The following is a 20,905-nucleotide window of genomic DNA, read 5'->3' on the forward strand; positions in this document are numbered from 1 at the left end:
GTTGCTGTGCAGGGGGAGGTCTAGAGAGAGGGGTATCCAAGTAGACCTTGACTGAAAGTAGTGTGCTATGATTTTCGTATGGCTGCCGCTGCTGCTGCTGCCTCTAATTGCATGGCCATTGCTGTGGGCACCGACTTCCTTGGCTCAGCCTAGCCTGGTAATTAGATTTGGATGCTGCCCTGGCTGCGTCTAACGAAGCTTGTGAAAAACTTTAACCAATATACACACACACACACACACACACAACGAATCATGGCCATCTGTTAAGAATCCTGACTGGGGCAATAATTCTCGGCAGTCATAACCATAATCGCAATCATGAGCACAATTTCATTCGAGAGTTCTGCTCGCTTGCCAAGTTTTTCACAGTTCGAGGACTGTGCGTTTAATGAGGCTAATAAAGTGGATGCGATGCCACGCCTCGCCAGCCCCACGACCCCTCCCTCCATGTATCGGCATCGTATTACAATTGCTTTGCCTTGCTTTGCTTTGCTTTGCTGCCTTTTAAATGAGTTTATTGCATAATAACTGATTTACATGGCCGCCTGACTTACTCAATGGACCCCAAACCCAATCCCCAATACTCCCAATACTCTACCACACAAAATGATCATTAAACGGTTCCCTTTCGCTCTGAGCGCTTGGCGTTTTTGGCTTGATTTTTATGAAATATTTGTGGACTAAGCGCTTGCCTCAATGCTCGCTTAGCCAAAGCACTGAATAGCCAGCAGACTGCAATTGCCATACATCTCATACCAAACACACACACACACACATGCAGACATCCGCAAAGTGGGCGCTGGGCGTGGCACTGGAGCGGGCATAATGTTTAGTGCTTTTTGTTGTAAAGAGTTTTTCGCCCAAGCCATAAATTTAATGTGTGTGTAATGCGTTGCAGAAGACATACACAAACACACACACACATGAAGAGCCTTGCATGCTGCTGGTAGAGAAGTTGACAGCGTCGAGTGAAGCTTTTTGGCTTTTACAGTGGTCCGCAGGGATTTTAATTCCGCATTTTCAAAATTAACTTGCTTTCGCAACTAATTTGAAATAATTAATTAATACAAAACTAAAAAAAGTTTCATAAAAAATAGCTTAACTTTTGTCACACGCTTGGGAAGGGAGCCTGGGGCCAAAAAAGACTATAGATTATTTCTTTGCTAGTCGGGGTGGTAATTAATTTTAATAATATGTGTTGTATTTTTACTATTTATATATATTAATGTATATATATATTTTTTTTATCATTAAAAATTATTAATATTATTTGATTAATTATTTTATTTTTTTTTTTATTTTAAATATATTTTTTCATTAATATATGTTGAAGTTTAAACTCAGTTTTATTTGTATTATATTTTTTAATATATCATAATCATAAAATTTATTCATTAGGCAAATTCATATCAAACACAATTCAAATAGAAAATTTCTCCATCTCTGTTTGCTTTGTCATTATAAATATAATAAATAATTTATATAATACATATGTATATGAATAAAATTGAAATTAGTGTGATTTATTACTATATAAATAAGTTTTATTTTTATATGCTTATATTTATAAAATAATTTTATATAAATTTCTATACATATTATATTCATATATATTTATATATATATATATATATATATATATATATATATATATATATATATATATATAAATAAATAAATTTTATATAAATTTCTATACATATTTATATTCTTTTAATATTTATATATTTCTTTTTAGTTTTATAAATGAATATATTTATATTTATTTTTATTTATTTGACGATGCAATGAATATAAAATTAAAATTTTGAATCTTCATTCTTATTTATTAACCTAAACTTTAATAATTAATTAATAATCAAATGCTAAAATTAATGTCACATTAAAATCAAGCTCGGGCAAAAAATAAATATACATATATATATAACTAAATAACGTATAAAAACAACAAACGTTTATAAATATTCCAGCAGAAGGGAATATTTATATATATTTTCTTTTTAAATTGACTTTTTATTTCTATATATAAACAATTTATTGATATATTATTCACTTTTATATATACATTATGGGTATATGTAATTTTAATTAAATATTTTTTTTTCTTTTTGTATTTTTTTTTACGTTTTTTATTTGTATAACTTTTTTAATTAAATTTCTATAAAATAATATTACATTAGCTTTACAGCTCTTTGTCACATGCACACAACAGCTGATAAAAAAAAAAACAGCGAATGTAAAATGCATTATAATTGTCAACTGATGTGCCTGATAAATGGCGTTCAGATGTTGCCTATGGCTGGCCGCAGTTTACAGCGAGCTGCTGCAGGCAGCCACTGTGCTGCTGGGCTGCTGTGCTGCTGTGCTGCACGATATCAATGAGGAGCATAATGTAAAAAATTTAAATATTCATAAATACTTTCAACACATGCGTGGCAAGGCAGTTGCTGCTGCTGCTGTTGCTGGCGTTGTTCTTGCTTCAGTCAAGTGGGGTGACTACATAAAATGTAGAAATTATTCGCGGGCCAAGGAAATCACTTAAAGATGCCGCCACGTGCCGTTTCTCTTCTTTATTTTATTTTTTTTTTTCTTTCTTAATATGCTGGCTGCGTTGCCCTTGGCAATATTGCGTATACGCCATGTTAAGCTTAGAGGCGCATAGCACAAGTTTATTATTTCATTTGCTTATTGGCGAACTTTGGCATTGATGGGCGTGGCCATTGGCAGTAGAACGTGTCACAGCATTTCCCCAGTGCCAGTGGCACAGTTAATTGAACTGCAGTGCAGAGCGGTGGAGCAGTGGAGCAATGGAGCAATGGAGCAGTCGAATGCCATTCAAACGCCACACGCGATACGGCCACGCCCAGTTTCACAACTACTATTTAATTGCAATTCACTTTCATCACATCAGAACTCTGAACTAGGTCTTATCTCGCTCCAGCTTATCCTATTGATATCCATGGGCATTGGGGCACATTAATCAAATTGCATCGTCTAACTGAAAGGCTCTATAGAAATATGCACGCATGGCCAAGCATTTCATTTAATAACCATTCAATTTCACTTGTGATGTGAAATTTATATTACATTGGAGCAATTGTCTATTTATATCCGGCGTCCGATCAATAAGAGGCTTTTCCTTGTGCGAGAGAATGCATTTCACAAAGTTTTCACTTGAAAAGTTTCGTTCGTGGTTGCGTTCCATTGACACTTGAAGTCCTGTCAAGTTAGCTCAGCTATAATAATTGATGTTGTTTCCTATTATTGCCCTCAGTCTGTCAGCTCAATGCGCATCCCCAACTCAAGGCCAAGCATAATTATTAAATTACCATTCACAATGGCTTTATTTAACTGCCAGTAGCTAACCGCAATAATTTGGCCAAAACGTTTCAATATGCATGAATTAATATTTGTAAATATATTAATAAAGAGTAGTACACTTTTCAGAGATTATTTTACTATATATTGTATCTCTTGATCCGACGCTCCCAATATCACTATCTGAATTACTGCTTCCTCCTCTATACCTAACCCTTTTTCTTCACTTCTCGCCAATTTTGCAATCTTCCTCCCTCCTGATTCCGCATCCTTTTCTGCATCATTCTTTTCCTTCCCTCCCTTTCTCCTCCGCCTCAAGAAGTGAAGAAGGAAGAGGAGACGGACAACTTTTCCTCTATCTTCTCTTGCTGTTTCTTCTCCTTCTCTTCTTCCTCATACTTGTGTCCTCTTGCTTCTTCTTTCCCCATTTTTCATCCTTTCTCTTCGTCTTCTTCGGCTTACTCCTCCTTAATTCCTCACTACCTGTTTCTTCTCTCTTCCCTACTCTATGCCCCCCTTACTTGTTTTTCTTCTCCATCCCTTCTCCTCCCCCTTTCCTGCTCCTTGCAATCTCTTCCTTCGTTTCTCCTCCCTCTCCCTCTCTCCTACTTGACCTCTACCTCTCTCTATTATCCTCTTCACTACGCTCTCCACCCACTTCACTCACTCCAACCTCTGCCCTGCTCTCCCCTCTGCCATCCATCGAAATGCGTCCCGCAATGCGTCAGAAGCAACAAATTGCCATTTCCCTTTCATAATCGCTGACGTCGTCAGCTAATTAACTGTTTTTATTTCCTTGCGCCTTTGTTTGCGGTTGCGTCGCACAAAGGCAATGAGATGCGAAAAGGCTTTACCATAGTTACAGCAACTGGTTCACTATAGCAGCAGCTCCCTCACTACCCCCCCATCCCTCCCCTCTCCAGTCAGTCAGCGCCGTCGGCCTATTTTCTTCTCATTTTTTGGTTTCTTTACGCATTTTTTGTTATCGTTAGTCGCGTTACGCCCTTAAATATCTAACGCTGCCTTCAGCCTTCGTTCAGTTCAGTGTTTTGTTCGGCTCTCCCTCGTTCCCCTCCTCTCTCTGTGTGTGTGAAAGAAACACTTGTTGTTGTCAGGGTTGTCGTTGTCGTGTTGCTTTTGTCATCGTTACCTTTTTTTATTAAAAAGCTGAGACAACAGCTCTAGAGCGAGAACGAAAAACAAAAATAAACAAGAAAACATCAGTAGCGCAACAACAGCAGCAGCAAATTTATAAACTCTGCAGGCCGCGCCAATACCCTGTAGCCCAGTGTAGAGCATCCCTCTAAGATGGCAGAACTTTTTAGCCGCCTTGATAGCTTTGCTGTCAGCCCGATTAGTGCATTTACAACTTGATGCTTTTGACGGGTCGTCAACTGCCAACTGATGAAAAGTTTTGCTCAAGTCTTCAGAGAGATAGAGAGAGAGAGAGAGAGAGTGAGAGAGAGAGAGAGGGGGACATGTCTTTATATTCATTCCCTTTCTATTTATGACAATATAGATTACTCAAAAATCTTGCAGCGCTCAGCAGCAGCAGAATTTTGTTGATGAGAAATCAGGTATCAGATGCTACGGTTCTATAAACAGGTTTTAGATTATTATTTCTAATTTGAGTCATGTTTACAAAATCATAAAAAATATTATTTCGCAAACTTTTCCCATTCAAATTGAAGCTTAATTTACAACAGCTTATCGATCAGAGAACGCGTTCAGGCGCTTATCGAGGTGATAATTGGCATGTGCATGTTTGTGCATGTCTATACCCGACTTTTTAGCCATTTAAGGGGCAAAAAAGCAACAACAAAAATAAAATGTATTTTTATATATGAGTGTGTGTGTGTGTGTGTGTGTGTGTGTGTGTGGTGTTTCGTGTTGGGTTAGACTGCTCACCGCACACCCCACAGCAACGCAATATGTTAGGCTATATAGCAACAACAACAACAACAACAACGATTCACATATTATCTGGGAAAGCGGCCTACAGTTCTTGTCGATGTTGTTGCTGTTGCTGTTGTTGCCATTGCTGTTGCCATTGTTATGGTTGTTTATTGTCTTACTTTGTGCCGTGTTTGCCTTTGTCATGTCTTCTTCGCATGCTGTCAGCTGAAAGGCAACGAGGCGCAAAGCAAGTGACAAGTGCAAGAATCTTTCGTACTTACTTACTTACTTACTTAACGGGCCGAGGCTTATTTTTGGCAGCGAAACGCCCGCAATAACAACTGTTGGCATCCTTTATGCCAGCGTGTACAATGACAAAAAAAGAAGCCGAAAAGAAACAGAAATAAAAATGCTAAAAATGAGAATAAATATGAATATGAAAATGAAAATGATGCCAGTAAGCTTATTTTCTTCTTTTTTTGTCTACTCTACTCCCTTTTTTTTGGAGGGGGGGAAGGGTGCAACGAAAGGGCTTTGGCTCTAGGAGTCAGCTCCTCACGGCATGTAAATGATGTGATTTTTCTGTCAACACGAGTGGAAAGTACTAAGAAACAATAGCTGAAACTTTTTTATTATTATTTTATTTTATTTAAATGGTTTTTTGTATGAGCTCTGCGGACTTATTTCAGTTTGACCTTAACACATTCACAAATGGGTAAAAGATTATTTACCAGTTGAATTGTATGCAATATATTCGACTTTGTCTTTTAATAAACAAAATATTGTAGAGAAATTAATATTCTTATAAAATATTTGTGTATTCTTGCTGAATATACGAAGAACTTGGCAAGCTTAGCTCTAAATTTGTCAATGATATTTTCACTCCCATTATCTCACAGCGAAGCAGATTAGAAATCTTTCAATTTCAGCTGAGCAATAAAGACTTTAAATTCATATTCATATATACGTCTCATGTATCAAAAGCCTCACAGACTGAGGGGGACATCTGTATGATGAACAACTCTCCCTCTCTCTCGCTCTCTCTCTCTCTCTCTCTCTCTCTCTCTCTCTCTCTCTTTCTCTCTCTCTATCTATCTATCTAAACATATATGCATATGCCTTATGCACTCAGCCATCCACCTGGCCTGCCTGCTACAGTTAAATAAAGCCGAAACACCCAGAATTCAGCTCTTTCACCGAGTATAAAATAAAGCAACAATATTTTATGTTAACATTCCGGCAACACGTTTCTTAATTGGGCGCTGTTAAGCTGCATGCATGTCGTGCCAATGGAAAAAAAAACGACAGTATATTTTATTTTCTTTATATTGCAGAGATATATAAAAATATATGACCTCTTAAAAAATAATTCAATTAAAGAAGTTTTATTGAAATACTCTGCTATTATTTCATATAATTGCTGCTGACGAACTATAAAATAAATTAAATTAAGCTTTTTGCTTTCTAATAATATTTTTAATTGAAAATCAACTTATGTTTTTTTTTTATGTTTCATTATTCAATATAAAAATGTTTCTATTATGCCAAAGATCTTTAATTGTCTTAGATATTTTCATTCGTTCAATTGTCGATAAATATTTAAAAATTATATTAGAAAATATTATATTACAAATATTCATATATTCTTATCTTATATTATATTATATTACAAATATTCATCTATTATTTTTTTATTATTAAATGTCATTAAATTTTCTTTTCAAACCTCAATTGTCTAAAAATATTCAAATATTTTCAGTCAACAAATTTCAATTTAGATAATTTTGAAATTTCATTCGTTACGCAAAAGTTGAATTAAAAATATATCATACATATGTATGTTTCAAATACATGCAGCTTTATGTTTTAATCTCAGCAATTACTCGAGTCCTTTAATTGGCTGTAATATGAAGTATTTAGCAACAGGATATGTGGGGCCCGGCTAAGGGCGCTGTGCACACGCAAAAAGTTTTAGCTTGAGGTAGTTGGAAAATTGCAGGGCATAACCCTTGAACACATCTCGGGCTCACTTCATTTGGTAAACGTGGCCACATGGCGTTTCGCAGGCACACACACACGCTGCGTATACTTGACGGCACGTTTGCCGTTGCCTTTTAAGTCGCCCTTTGCCGGCCGCCATAAATTAGACATAATTAAAATGTAAATGGAGCAACAAAAACAAAACCAACAACAGCAAAAAACAAAAACACGCACAGTGCAAGTTGTTCCTTGAGTTGCGCTCACTGAGCTCGTTGTCGTTGTTATTGTGTTTCGCTTATTAATATACACACACACACCACACGCACATACGTATAGCAATGCGACTTATTCGCTTCGTACCTGATTTGTCATTGCTCTCAGCATTAAACTCCCTCTGTCTCTCTCTCTCTGCTTGCCTTTCGAATCGGATCAGTTTGTTGATCCTTTTGTGCTCGCCATTTGCCGTTTGTCGCATTCCCCTTGCCACTCGTTTCAATGTTTTCAAGGCCAGCGCAGCTTTTACTCATTTCGTGTACGCATCGTAAGCGCGGCCCGACCGCATTTCACGTAATGCGCCATACGCCATTCGCCATACGATGGCGTTGCGACACAAGGGCTAACGTTTCGTTTTGCCGTTTGTTGCTGCTGCTGCTGTGTATTTTGGGCGTTTCGTCTATTGCCGAAACGTTCCGCGCTCACGCTTTTCTGTGCTTTCTATGATGCGCTCAATTTGCTTTGCTTCACTCTCTCTCGCTCTCACTCTCGCTCTGTGCTGTTTCGTTCTATGCTATTTCGATGCCTTCGCATTCGCAAATTCCATTGCCAGCGTCCTCACTCAGTTGGGCAGTTGGCTCCACTTACCGCACTCGCCTGTTGTCCGCTCAGCTACGGCCACGCGTTGCTCGCAACAACAACAACACAAACACCAACAGCAACACGAACCACTCGAAATGTGAAACAATAATAAGAAATTCGCTATACAAAATAAATGTAAACACGCGCATCTCGTGGCACATTGTTTAATAATTGATAATTGTCTTAAACAGAAAAAATACAAAAACAACAACAACAACAGCTGTACCACACAGTGAAACAAACAAAAGCAACACAATATTGTATTTACACCAAAGTTGAAAGTATGCTGATAAGCATATGTATGTGTGTGTGTGTGTGTGTGTGTGTGCGCAACAGTTCAACAAGGTGGCATAAAATTTCCTACACAACCATTTTTTACTATGCACAACTCAGACTAATCAGCAGCAAACTCATAACTTGCAGGAGCCCCCAAGGTGCTTGCCTACATGCTGGGGGTGGGGGTGGGTAGGAGGGCGTAAGGAGGCCGTACCGTGCCGGGCCGGGCATCCTTAGGTAGTTCGGGTCACCTAAAGTACATGGGCCCGCTTGACACGTTTCTTGTGCATTCCCAAAGCACTTGCCGTTGACGCACAGCAGCCTCCTGGGCAACTTGCACGTGATGTGTATGTGTGTGTGTCTCAGTGTGTGTGTGTGAGTTTGTTTATATTTTATTTGCGTTTCGTTATTTTGTCATTTTGTATACCCAGCGCAGAGCGCCCACTGCAGCGCGGGGTAGCATCATTTTATGCTAACGCGCCTGCCTAGAGTCAATAGAGGGCATCTATTAGTCGGTCCCGCGCTGCGTACCCAGGCTAGTCTCGCTTGCTTGTTTTCTTTTAATTGCCGCATAGTCATGTCCTTGAGCATTTAGCCAGCAACTTGGCCAGTGTTTATATTTAAACGCATCTCTCGAGAGTTGAGTCAAAAAAAAAACGAGAAAAAAAAAATGTAATGCGAAGACATAAAAATACTCATGAAGAGAGGGCAGCACACACATCTGATGTACATACATACAGACATATTCATTTTGAAATTCAGCTGCTTGCGCAAACAGCAACTGACAATATCTCAAGCAGCCCGCCTCCATGGCGACCCGCCTCGCCCCCCTTACTCCACTCTGGCCACGAATTGCGTGCCACTTTTCATTTATTTTCGTTTTCTATATGAATTGATGTGAATTGAATTAAGGCAAAACGATTGGCGGCGATTGCCGATTGCCGATTCTCGATTGCCGATTGCCGATTCTCGATTGCCGATTGCCGGCATGAATGAAGCGCATTTCATCGAGCTCAATGCGGCTCTGTCGTCTGCTCATTAACCAAATAATATGTAGATATGATCAGGGATCATGAATCACGCTGTCTAGGGTCTGTTCGAAATTCGAATGGCTCGAATGGTTCAGCCCATCGTCAATTGATGGCAAAATGTAGTTCGCTATTAAGGCATTGCGTATACGCAAGGTCGGCCATAAATTGCCAATTGGCAGTTGCAGCGCATGATGAAGTGGCATCGAATACTATATAGATATATACATATATGTAGATATATATTTATGATGCGCCTGTGTGCATCGTACTCAATCGAAGTCTTCTAAGCTATTGATTATTTGAATGAAATTGCAGCGATGCGAATGAATGCATTTATAGAAATATACTCGTATATTGATATATGTATATACATATATATATATATATACTCCATTGCATTGCATTTGTGTGCTCACACAAAGCCGGAAGCAGTCGCAAAATGTCATCATCATTGTAAGCGGCAAAATATATGTATGTAGAGCAATAATTAAAAAATGTGAAAAAAATAGAAAATACCATCAATTGTAACAGAATTGTCGTGCACTCTCCCTCATCCCCTCATCGCCTCTCGCCCTCTGCCCCTCCATTTATTATTCCATCTGTTATTAGTCCTTGATATTAGTCCTTAGCTGGGCGGGAGATACGGGGTAGGGGTGTCGGCCAGCCCCCTGGTAACCTTCTGTCCGTTACATGACCATTAGACAGTCACGGCGCGTCGCTGTCCTTCAACGTTAATGGCCAGACACTGTTGGCCAGCTGTCACGTGGCAACGATTAACGATTAATAAATTATTCATATACTAATTAAGTGCTATATGCAGTTCAATTTAAAGCACAATGTTCCACCTTCTTTTGCAGCACTTCAAATTCAACAACGGCTTTCACCCCTCACTAAGTGGGGCGATCATATTTACTTTATTGGGGGTTCGATTAGGCTGAACTCGATAATATTGGAGCATGGCATAGCTGACAAGACAACTAGTGCCCATGTGACATGCTTATGTACATACATATATATTGATATCTTCTGATACGAAGAAATTCTGTTTAATTTTGATAAGGCGCCCAGAGAGCGGAAACTTCATATTTGTAATTGCAGCCATCTCATTAATTTGCAAATTGTATTTCCTTGTTGCGGAAACTTTATTGAAGTCAAGCTTATAGACATTATGAAAGCAAACACATAAAAAATGCAGAAGATTGGAGAAAAAAAAGAATAACGTGACTCGAAATACTCGTTCAAAATTAAAAAACAGTTGAAACTACTCTACTGTTCCATGTTTTGGCTCCAGCTCCAATGGCTGTATAAAGGTCATTGATGGCAAATTAATAAAAAAAGCTCTAAAGCAATTAGTTCAACATATTTTTAGAACAGCTTCAGAAGGGGTAAGCGTAGATCAGAGCATTAGATATTCTTTGGTAAATATGCCATTTTAACGTAGCACTGCAAAGCGGCAGGAATTTGAGCTTTTTTCGATATATTAAGATACCAACTATGTTTATTTGTTCTTAATAAAAAAGCTCAAAAGTAATACAATAAACTATTTTTAAAATTTATTGTCATAAAACTTTGGACATGTCAAGTGGGGTAATTTTTGTATATACAAAAAAACTAATATATATATATAAAATTAATATGTAAAAAAAAATAATATATAAAAAAAATTAATATAAAAAAAAATTAATATATAAAAAAATAATATATAAAAAATATTAATATAAAAAAAAAATTAATATAAAAAAAATTAATATATAAAAAAAATAATATATAAAAAAATTTATATATATATATATATATATAAAATAAATATATATAAAACAATAAATATTTACTTAAAAAATGAATAAAGGAATTACAAATTAATCAGTTAATGAAGAATTAATTAATTGATTAAAAATTAATTATTTAATTAAAAATAAATGCTGTAAAAAATAATAATTTTTTAATATGACATACAAATATAATTATAATTGAATATATATACATACATATGAATAAAAAAATATACATGAATATGAATAAAATAAAATGTATATATACAAAAAAGTGTTTTAAATATATATTTACTATATTTACTCTTTTCAAACCTATTAAAACAATTAAGTTTTTAAACATAATTATTAATTATTAATAATAGTTGTTAATAGAAAACAATTCGAATAACAATTAAATAAATTTCTTAGTGCAAACTTTGTGTAAATGCAGCTGGTTTCAGTTGCTTGGAGCAAACTCTTGTTGGCCTGTGTAATTGACCTTGGCAACCCAATAAGTTGTAAAATGTGAAATTTTAGCTGAGACAAGTGGTAAAATAGTGCTGGTGGAAAGAAATAGTTCGAACTTCAGCTGAGCTTAGATTGCGCACGCCGTATTCAGCCTTGACCTGGGCAAATCTTAGCGGCAGCCGTCAAAACTTTTAATTAATTTGGCTTTCATTTATGAAATTTGGTTGCTTTCACCGCATAATTAAAAGAGTTTGGAATGAATTTGTCAACCGAATTGAACTGTTGCTGGGCTGAGGTGTGCGAGAGAGAGAGAGAGAGTGAGAGAGATGGAGTGAGAACTAATGACTAATGTTGAAATTTTAAAACAATCAATAGAATGTGAAGACGATTCGATAAAACCAAAGAAAAAGCTGTGGAAATTAGCAAAAATAAACAAAAAAAATATAATATAAATAATAATTTATAATAATAATAGTTCAATTAAAACGCAATGTGCCCGAAGACATCGAAGACGACGCCGCTGCTGCTGATCGGCGGCATTGGGTTTGTCATCATCCTGGTGGCCATCACGGGCGTCACGCTGATCAACAACATCAATCTCTCGAATATCATACGGCTCAATGAGAAGGTGGCCAGCGACAGCGTCAGCGCCAATGACAATCACATCAAGGAGCTGAACTACGTCAACAATCATCCGAAGAACGTGTATGCCAAGCAGCTGAATGAGACGCCCAGCGGCAGCGGCAGCGGCAGCGGCGAGACGATCGAGTCGGGCGATGGCCGCAGCATGGAGCAAATCCGGCACGAGATGTCCTCCGCTGTGGCGGAGCCAAAGCTGTTGGCGGTCATCGGGCGAGAGGGGCAACAGCGGACTCAAGCTCTTGACGAGCTTATCGAGACGCCGCCGCCACCGGGCCCGCTGCCCTTTGGGGGGGCGCGGGTCACGCCCAGCGCAGCGGACAGCTTGATTGATGACGAGAAGCGCGCCCAAATCGTCAAGGTGAGTGGCGCGTGGGGCGTCTGCAGCGCTCCAATTGCGTATCAATTTCAAATGTCTGACCTTTGGGGGCCTGACACGACCCCAAGGCAATGCGCCAGCTGTTGATGCCACATGGACGGACGGACGGACGCACGCGCATGCCAGTCATGGGTGGGCCTGGTGCTCCGAGCGGTCCGGGTGGGTGGGTCATGGTGATTTATTTACCATCACCCACAACCGTCGGCTTTCGCTGGCTATCATCAAATAATAATAACAATTAAAGCAGGCCAAATTGTTGGAAATCGCAAACGCAATGCCATCAATTCACAATTTACCTCTATAAATATTACAATGGGAAATATTTCTAGAGCAAACAAAGACAAAGTCTTCAAAAAGTTTACGAAAAAAGTTACAGTACAGCTGACATTCTATTTTTGCCTTGTTGGGCCTCCTCTTCTATGCGCTTCTCAATATTTTTCATAAATGTCTCTTGTACAAGATTTATGCATGCAGCAATTCACTGGCAATGAAAAATGTAGTGAAAGTAGGACGAAAATATTCATATATATTTATATATATGTATATATACTGTATATAATAATACAACTTTAGCCTAACATAAATCATTGGTTTGTCTATATATCTCCACGTATGTATGTCTCTATATCTTATACCTTATATTTCTTACTCTTTCGCTCTGCATGTATACATACGCATACATATATAAGTCTCTATAACATTATCTCTTGATCGTTCTGTATTTCTCTCTCTCTCTCTCGCTCTCTTCATCTCTCTCTCTCTCTCGCTATATATATTGTCTATTTCTTTATATATATAAATATCTCTCTCTCTCTATCCTTTTGTATCTCTCTATCTATTTATATCTCTTTCTCTCTCTCTCTCCTCTCTCTCTCTCTCTATCCTTTTGTATCTCTCTATCTATTTATATCTCTTCTCTCTCTCTCTCTCTCTCTTTTTCTCTCTCTCTCTCTCTTCTCTCTCTCTCGTCTCTTCTCTCCTCTCTCTCTCCTCTCTCTCTTCTCTCTCTTTCTCTCTCTCTCTCTCTCTCTCTCTCTCTCTCTCCTTATGTATCTCTATCTATTTATATCTCTTTCTCTTTCTCTCTCTCTCTCTGTATCTCTTTATATGTATATTTATATCTCTTCCTCTCTCTATCTCTCTCTCTCTTTACCTCTCCCTTCTCTCTATTTCAGTCTTCCTCTATCTTTCTCTCTCTCTCTCTCTGTTCTTATATTTATTTCTTTCTCCTTTTTCTGCTCTTCTGTACTTCTCTCTGCCTTTGTATCTCTCCATCTTCATCTCTTTGCCTCTTTCATTCTCTATCTATATTCCTTTCCCTCGGATTCTTCCCCCATCTGTCTCCTTTTTCCTTACCTTTCTTCTGTCTCCCTCACTCTCTCGTTATTTCTGTATTTTATGCCATGGAATTTCTCTTTCTTCTTATCTCTCTCCCTTTCTCTCATTCCCCTTTGTCCTTTCCCTTACCTCTCTATATGCCTCTCTCTCTCTCTCTTTCTCTCCCTCACACTCTGTCTCTGTGCGTGCTTTAACAGTAGACGTAAAATATTCGCCTTGTCAGAGGCGACACCTGGAAGAATACTTACTGTTTATGTCAATGTCAACGATTTGACTGGGCTAAGAACACGCACGACGCATAACAAGACCAGCAGCTGAGTCAGTGGCAATGGCAGTGGCAGTGGCAGTGGCGACGTCTCGGCTCTCAGTCCTTCTGTTTGTGGTCCAAGTCCTGGCGTTTATTACGCTCACTTGGCTAATGGGTGCTCGCAACCGGTAACCGTTAACCGTTAACCGGCAAAAGTCTGCTGCAGTCAACAGCTGGGGCACGCTTGTTGGCCCGGCCCATGGCAATTGGAATTGCGATTGCGATTGCAATTGGCACACGGCGAGGTCTCTGGGATGCGGAAGGCCGTCAATTGCTTTACGCTTTCACGGCTCGAGTGCGCCGTGTTGAGACCTTGGCCAACGAGGCGCTAAAGAAAGAAATTCCAATTGCAGTCGCAGTCGCAGCCAAACAACCTGCCACCTGCCTCCTACCTCCTGCCTCCTGCAGCCAACAACTTGCAACCTGCAACAATAACAATAACAATAATGCCAGGATATACAAAAAGATTTATTTTCAGTTCTGCCTTTGGCTTTTATGAGCACAACAAACCATTTCAAATATGTTTGCAACTCGCGTGCTCGCCCCCCGCTCCAATTGATTATGCCATCAAGTGTTATATAACTGCATGTCTTACTAATTATAGCATTTCATCATGTCGCAAACTGATTGGACAACCTGCCATAGAAAAACGAATTGCGCTCTCTCTGGCAGCTATACGATAGTTCCTCAGGTATCCGCTTGAGTAGTCTGATTTTGAGCAACTATGGGATTTTAGAGATGAGCTGAACCGTTTCTATTGCTGAAGACCGGAGTACTCCAGGCTCAAATAGAATTACTAATATAATATATATTATATATTATAATTTTTATGAATCAGTTTTATAGAAAAGTACGAAAAAACCCTTGACAGATCCATGTTTATATATGGATTTGAGCTTAATTGATAACCTTAAATTCAGGTGCCTTTTTTATTATTTTCAAAGTAAAGATTGTATAAGGATAATAAAAAATTCACAATGCATTCACTTGGTCTTAAGTTGAGAATTTTTAGTATATATCTTGTACGTTAGTCCGCGTTTGGCTTGACAATATTTTTAACAACTCACGGAAAATAACTTCCTGCTGCGGAACTGGTGAATTGTAGATGTCAGAGGGTAATAACCCTTTTAAATCGCATAAAGATTCGATATCATGTAAATATTCCATAAATATACTTGCCCCCTTCAATTATCGATATATCGATAAGTGCTATGCTTGACTCCACACTTGAGTGTAAAATTCATTGCTCCTAATCTTTCCAAGATCTCTATAAGAGCAGAGAAGTCACACTCAATTCTGAATACTCGTATAACTAGCATAGATCAACTTGAGCTTGTCTTCAATCAATTATAACTCTTACCAGCCAGACAGGTTGAGATCATCGATAGACCTGAAAATACTTCCATAGCAGCCATAGACGTACTCAAATCAACAATAGCTCTGACCATATAAGGAAAATCTATTAAAATCATAATAAATATCCCCAAATTTAATCTACAAATTGATGTTAAAGTAGATATAACTCTAATTCAATATAATTAGGCCTGCCAAAATCCATAAATCTCCTAAATCTCCTATCACATATCAATTATCGCACGACATTAAAGACAGTTTTCGATAATTTAAACGCAATTGCAATGGCCAAATGCGAGCGAAATGGTTAACCATTATTTGCATCAATGGCCAAAATTGCAGGTGGTTTACCCTTGGCATACATATACATATATATAGAGACTACATCTGCATATGTATATATGTATGTATGTATATATATGTATATACTATATTCATTTGTTTATTCAATACCGAATGACTGCAAGATTCATGACGGTTCATGCTCAAACATTGTGCACGCCTCACTTTTCACATTGCCACAATACACACACACACACACACACACACACCCACACAATGGCCAACACATCCTTGGCCAGGTGCGTCATTTGGTTTCGTTGCTGCCCGCACTCAAGACGTATGGAGGCACATAAGTGACCCCAGTTAAGATGGCAAACAGAGCGAAGTACTCGGAAGGGGGTGAGGGTAGAGTAGGGGCTTAACCGTTACGCACATGCTGGCACTAATAATCGAATTTCATTCATTTAGGCTGTCAGTCGTTGAGTTCTTCATTTGTATTTGCAGTTTGGGGCACAAATTGTTATCAGTTTGGGTTACCCCCCCACACACACACACAGTTTTCCCCCAACAATGCTGCGCCTTGTGCACTGAAGCAACAAACTGAGCCCAAATGCCGGACGGAGGAACCAGTGTAGAGGCTTAGGCCGGCTCGCACGGCTGTGCAGTCAATGTCGTATTTATCAATGCAATTCCATTCAATAGCAACAACAACAACAGCAACAACAACAACAACATTGACGCTAAGGCTAATGCCGCTGCTGACAATAACCCACTTTGAGTCTTTGGCACGGTCTGACATTGTTGTTGCTTGTTATTGTTGACCATTTGCCCGTTTCATTGTCAATGAAGGCGGCCCAAGTCAGGGCGCGGCTGCAACGGCCATCGATATGGCTTGGCATTGTCACCGGATTGGGAATACCTCACTGCCAATAGAAAGCGCATTTGAGCTCATTAAAAAACTAACGTAAGCGCAATTTGAATAGATTAAACATGGAGTAACTAGCAGGGACTTCATTGGAGGAGGGGGGGGAGACGGAACATAGGATATCTCGAGCTGGGACTTCATTAAGTACAGGCAGATATAATGGATCGAGTTACATATGGATGTAATGAAGGAAACTAATCTTAAATTATGCACACTAAAGTATACAAAATAATTAAATAATCACATCTCAGGCGCTCTTTCGGCATAGTCTTTATCTGATATGTGATCTGAAATTTATATATTTCATTATTTCATATATTATATATTAGAATACTTCAATGTATTACAAAAATGCAATTGCTCATTATTTCGTTTGTTTGATAGACGAGTTATTATTATATATAATAAATATATCATATTTGCTCAACTGAACTGCTCATAAGTTCCTTTTAATGAATTGAACTGTTCACTAGTTAATTTTAATAACTTGAGCTGCACATTTGATCATTTTTATACCCTGAACCCATTGAAAATGGGAAATCAGGGTATAATGTTTTTGTGTAAAAGTATGTAACAGGCAGAAGGAATCATCGCAGACCCCACAAAGTATATATATTCTTGATCAGCACGATGAGCTGAGTTGATATAGCCCTGTCCGTCTGTCCGTCCGTCCGTCCGTCCGTCCGTCCGTCCGTCCGTCCGTCCGTCCGTCCGTCCGTATGAACGCCGAGATCTCAGAAGATATAAGAGCTAGAGAGCTGAAATTTTGTGTGCATACTCGTGTATACCATACGCAGTACGAGTTTGCTTTATTTTTTCGATAACTCATCCGATAATTTTTTTATCGAGAATAATCGAAAAATTGATTTTGTTTTTTGAGCCTCATCGGAGTACTATTAGATGTAGAGATTTCAGATTTACTGTGTATATATATATGATGAATACAAATATTTTGTAATCAACAGATTTTTGATACCACGCCCCCTTCGCCCCCAATTTGTAAAAAACGTATTTCAAGTACTAGAGACTTGTGCTTTAGAATGTACACACATTTTGATCATATAATTACGCCCTGAAAGTTTCATTAAGATCGTATGTTTACAAAAGAAGTTATTCACCAAGTAAATTCTCATACTATTGCCCACACTGCAGCGCAGCCCAAGCGCAGTCGCTGCTTACTGCGCAGTTAGCAGAGCGCGGGCGAGTGAGGGTGGATGCATGTAAATGTATGTGTGCGTGCATAAAAGAAGTGCAGATTGATAAGAATATTAGCTTGGAGGGTTCAGGGTATCTCCTAGTCGAGCAGTCTCGACTAGAGTCTTCTTACTTGTTATGAATTGAACTGTTCATCCATTCATTTGATTAAATGAAACTCATGAGTTTTTATTTTAATGAAATGCATTTAGTTCATTAATTGATGAAATAAACATGTTTTTAAAAATTGCAATCTTTACTGGTTCATTTTAATGAACAGAACTGTTCAAGACTTCTCTTCAATGAATGGAACTGCTCCAGAGTTTTTTTTTATTATAGTCGAGTCCCAGAGGTTTTGTTTATTATAGTCGAGTCCCGATAATTCGAAATGGCAAGTGCATTACTTTTTTTTCGATTTACACAGAAATTCAAATTATCAAGAATTATGAAGAACGAATTACTTCTGAGGGTATAGATTTATCGGGGTACCAATTGGCGAGACTTGACTAAAAATGGTTCAATTTAAAGAAGTGAACTGTGCGTTGGAACATAAGTTGAACTGTTGATTTATTCATTTGATGAAGTGAGATATTCATCAGTTCATTTGAATCGGTTGAGTCTATATATGTAATATTTTAATGAACTGAACTGTTTGTTCATTAGTTCACTTTCATAGATTCAACTGTTTACTAGTTTATTTTAATTGAAGTGAACTAGTCACTAGTTCTTTTTAATACATATAACTGATGCAGTTCGATTGAACTTCTTAATATTTAACTCAATTTGGTAACTTGTCTTCAAAGAAAACGCGCTTAGTCGCATATTGTGCTGTTTTAATCGGTTTCTTGACTTTCCATTTACTCTAGTTTTTTTATGGTTTTTTCGCCTTTGTCGTAATCGTTTTAACTATAAAATTTCCTTGCAAAGTTTTGAAAATATTTGAAAAGAACGAATTCTTCAGAGTTTTCTTTGGCCCTCTTAAATGCAGCGCTGCAAAGCAATCACGTTCTTTCACCTGCCCCGCCCGGAGCTGCCCTTACTTTAGTTTTATTTCACTTCTTTGTTTTTTTTTTTTTTTTAGCGCTCTGCAGGTCCAAGACTTTTGCTCAGCTTCTATTCCATTAGGAAAACTTTCGTCTTTGTTGCTGTTCTTTCTACCAATACAAACTCATATTTTCTTAATAGTTTGCTCGCTTTCTCTTTGCTGCCTGACGCACACACGCACACACATACACACTCCCGCACACACACGCAACTGAAACATGCTCTGCTTTTTTTTTCAGTTAAGTTTGACTTCATATTCCGTCGCTAAGAAAGCATGCAAAACTTAACCAGACAAATAGTTGCGCTCTATGTGTTTGTGTATGTGTGCGTGCGCGTGTGTGTTTGTGTATGTGTGCGTGCTCCTTTTTCAGCCAGATATTCAACAGAAGCGACGCGTCGTCTTTCGCATTATTTTATGGCCCCAAGCAAATTATATTCCCTTAGTCTTGGCCAAAGAGTTAGCCAAAAACTTTTGTGTGAAGTTCGTCTCTCTATCTCTCTCTCTCTCCCTCTTCCTCTGTGCGTGTGCGTGTTTTAGTGTCGGTGTATGCATAATTTCACAAAAAAGAAAAGGAAAGCATACATTTTAAAGTTATGCCGCCCACCCCGTTTCGCCCGCTTCGCCCCTTTCGCTTTCATTTAGTTGGCTGCCATTTGCATTGTTTTGCGGCCCTGCGGCATTAAGCGGCCAAAGTTTTTGGCCAGAAAACTTTGCTGTTGCTGTTAAAGTTGCATTTGAAATTTGCATTAAATTAAGCCAAGCCAACGGAGCTACCAGCCCGCGCAGCTCCCTGTCCAATTTGAACTTTTCGCTTAAGTCGCCGCTAGAAGTGGCAATTAAATCCTGATCAAATTAATGGCAGTGGCAGTGGGAGTGGCGATGGGAGTGGCAGTGGCCGAGGTAGTGGGAATGTCATGCGGTGCATGCCGCTAACTTTGCTAACATCTGCAGCCGCAGCCGCAGCCGTAGCCGCAATTGCGTTGACTTTGCCAGGTCAAGTGCATAATCGGGCCAAAAGCCAAAAACAACCAAAAAAAAAAAAAAAAAAAAGAGAAAGAGAGAGCAACAGCAACTAAACTCATCGCTGGCCACCCGCTCCCGCTCCCGCTCCCGCTCCGGCTCCGGCTCCGGAATGGACGGGCAACGGCTGCTCTGTGGCAGGCGGAAGGATGCAACTGCTATGTGGCGGCATTTTAGGGGGCATGTGTGACATATGACGAGACGCGCCGCAATGGTCGTGCACGTTTTCACGTCTCGTTGCGGAAATGATGTTTAACACACACACGCACACGCACACACACATACACATACACGCAACACTGCCATCAACATATACGCATTTGGCAAAGCACGTTTCGTGCGACGTTTGCACATTTCAAGGATATAACTTAATTCGTAATGAAGACACACAAAACCGAAACTACAGCTGCATACACAAGCGTATAACGTGTCTCTCTCTCTCTCTCTTGCTCCCTCTCTCTCTGTGTGTGTGTGTGTGTGCTTCAGTTTGGCTAACAGCGTGCAAAAATATTCAATCAATCAGTCAAAGCCATCAAACAATTTCCGTTCAAATTAGTCAAGCTGATTATTTACTGCTGCTCCTGCTGCTGCTGCTGCTGCTGTTGCTGCTGCTCCTGCCCTCAAATCGTTCAGTTTTGGCCCAAGTTTGGCTTAATTAACGGCAGTTAATAAGTCTAGTTGAAAAAGCGCACTGGATAAATAAACATCGAGAACAGGACGCCAACGCACTTCCAGTCAAGCTTCGAATTAGATGCGACTCATTAAGCATTTCAGCTAAACTCAACTCAACTGAGCTGAGCTGAGCTGAACTGCACTTGGCGCAAGTCTACAAGGATTTTGTCTTC

General features: G+C 38.8%; 1 protein-coding gene and 1 long non-coding RNA gene across 6 annotated transcripts in view; both read left to right on the forward strand.

Annotated features, from left to right (window-relative positions):
• Positions 1-20,905, forward strand: part of LOC149090703 (uncharacterized) — a 128,259-nt gene that overhangs the window by 100,488 nt on the left and 6,866 nt on the right. The gene's annotated exons all lie outside the window — the stretch shown is intronic.
• The window catches only part of alpha-Man-Ia (alpha-Mannosidase class I a), an 81,239-nt gene that overhangs the window by 54,176 nt on the left and 6,158 nt on the right, over positions 1-20,905 (forward strand). The window contains exon 1 of one of the 5 annotated variants that reach the window (XM_089264079.1): positions 12,030-12,578. The exons of the other annotated variants lie outside the window; for them this stretch is intronic. Within the exon in view, the coding sequence (XP_089120205.1) occupies positions 12,069-12,578 (510 nt within the window). The 5' untranslated portion in view covers positions 12,030-12,068. Of the gene's footprint in view, positions 1-12,029; positions 12,579-20,905 lie in introns of those variants that run through there. 5 annotated transcript variants of the gene reach the window in all.

This window comes from Drosophila navojoa, chromosome X, assembly GCF_054131105.1.
Source record: "Drosophila navojoa isolate 15081-1374.11 chromosome X, UAZ_NAV_1.0, whole genome shotgun sequence".
Classification (NCBI taxonomy): Eukaryota; Metazoa; Arthropoda; class Insecta; order Diptera; family Drosophilidae; genus Drosophila; species Drosophila navojoa.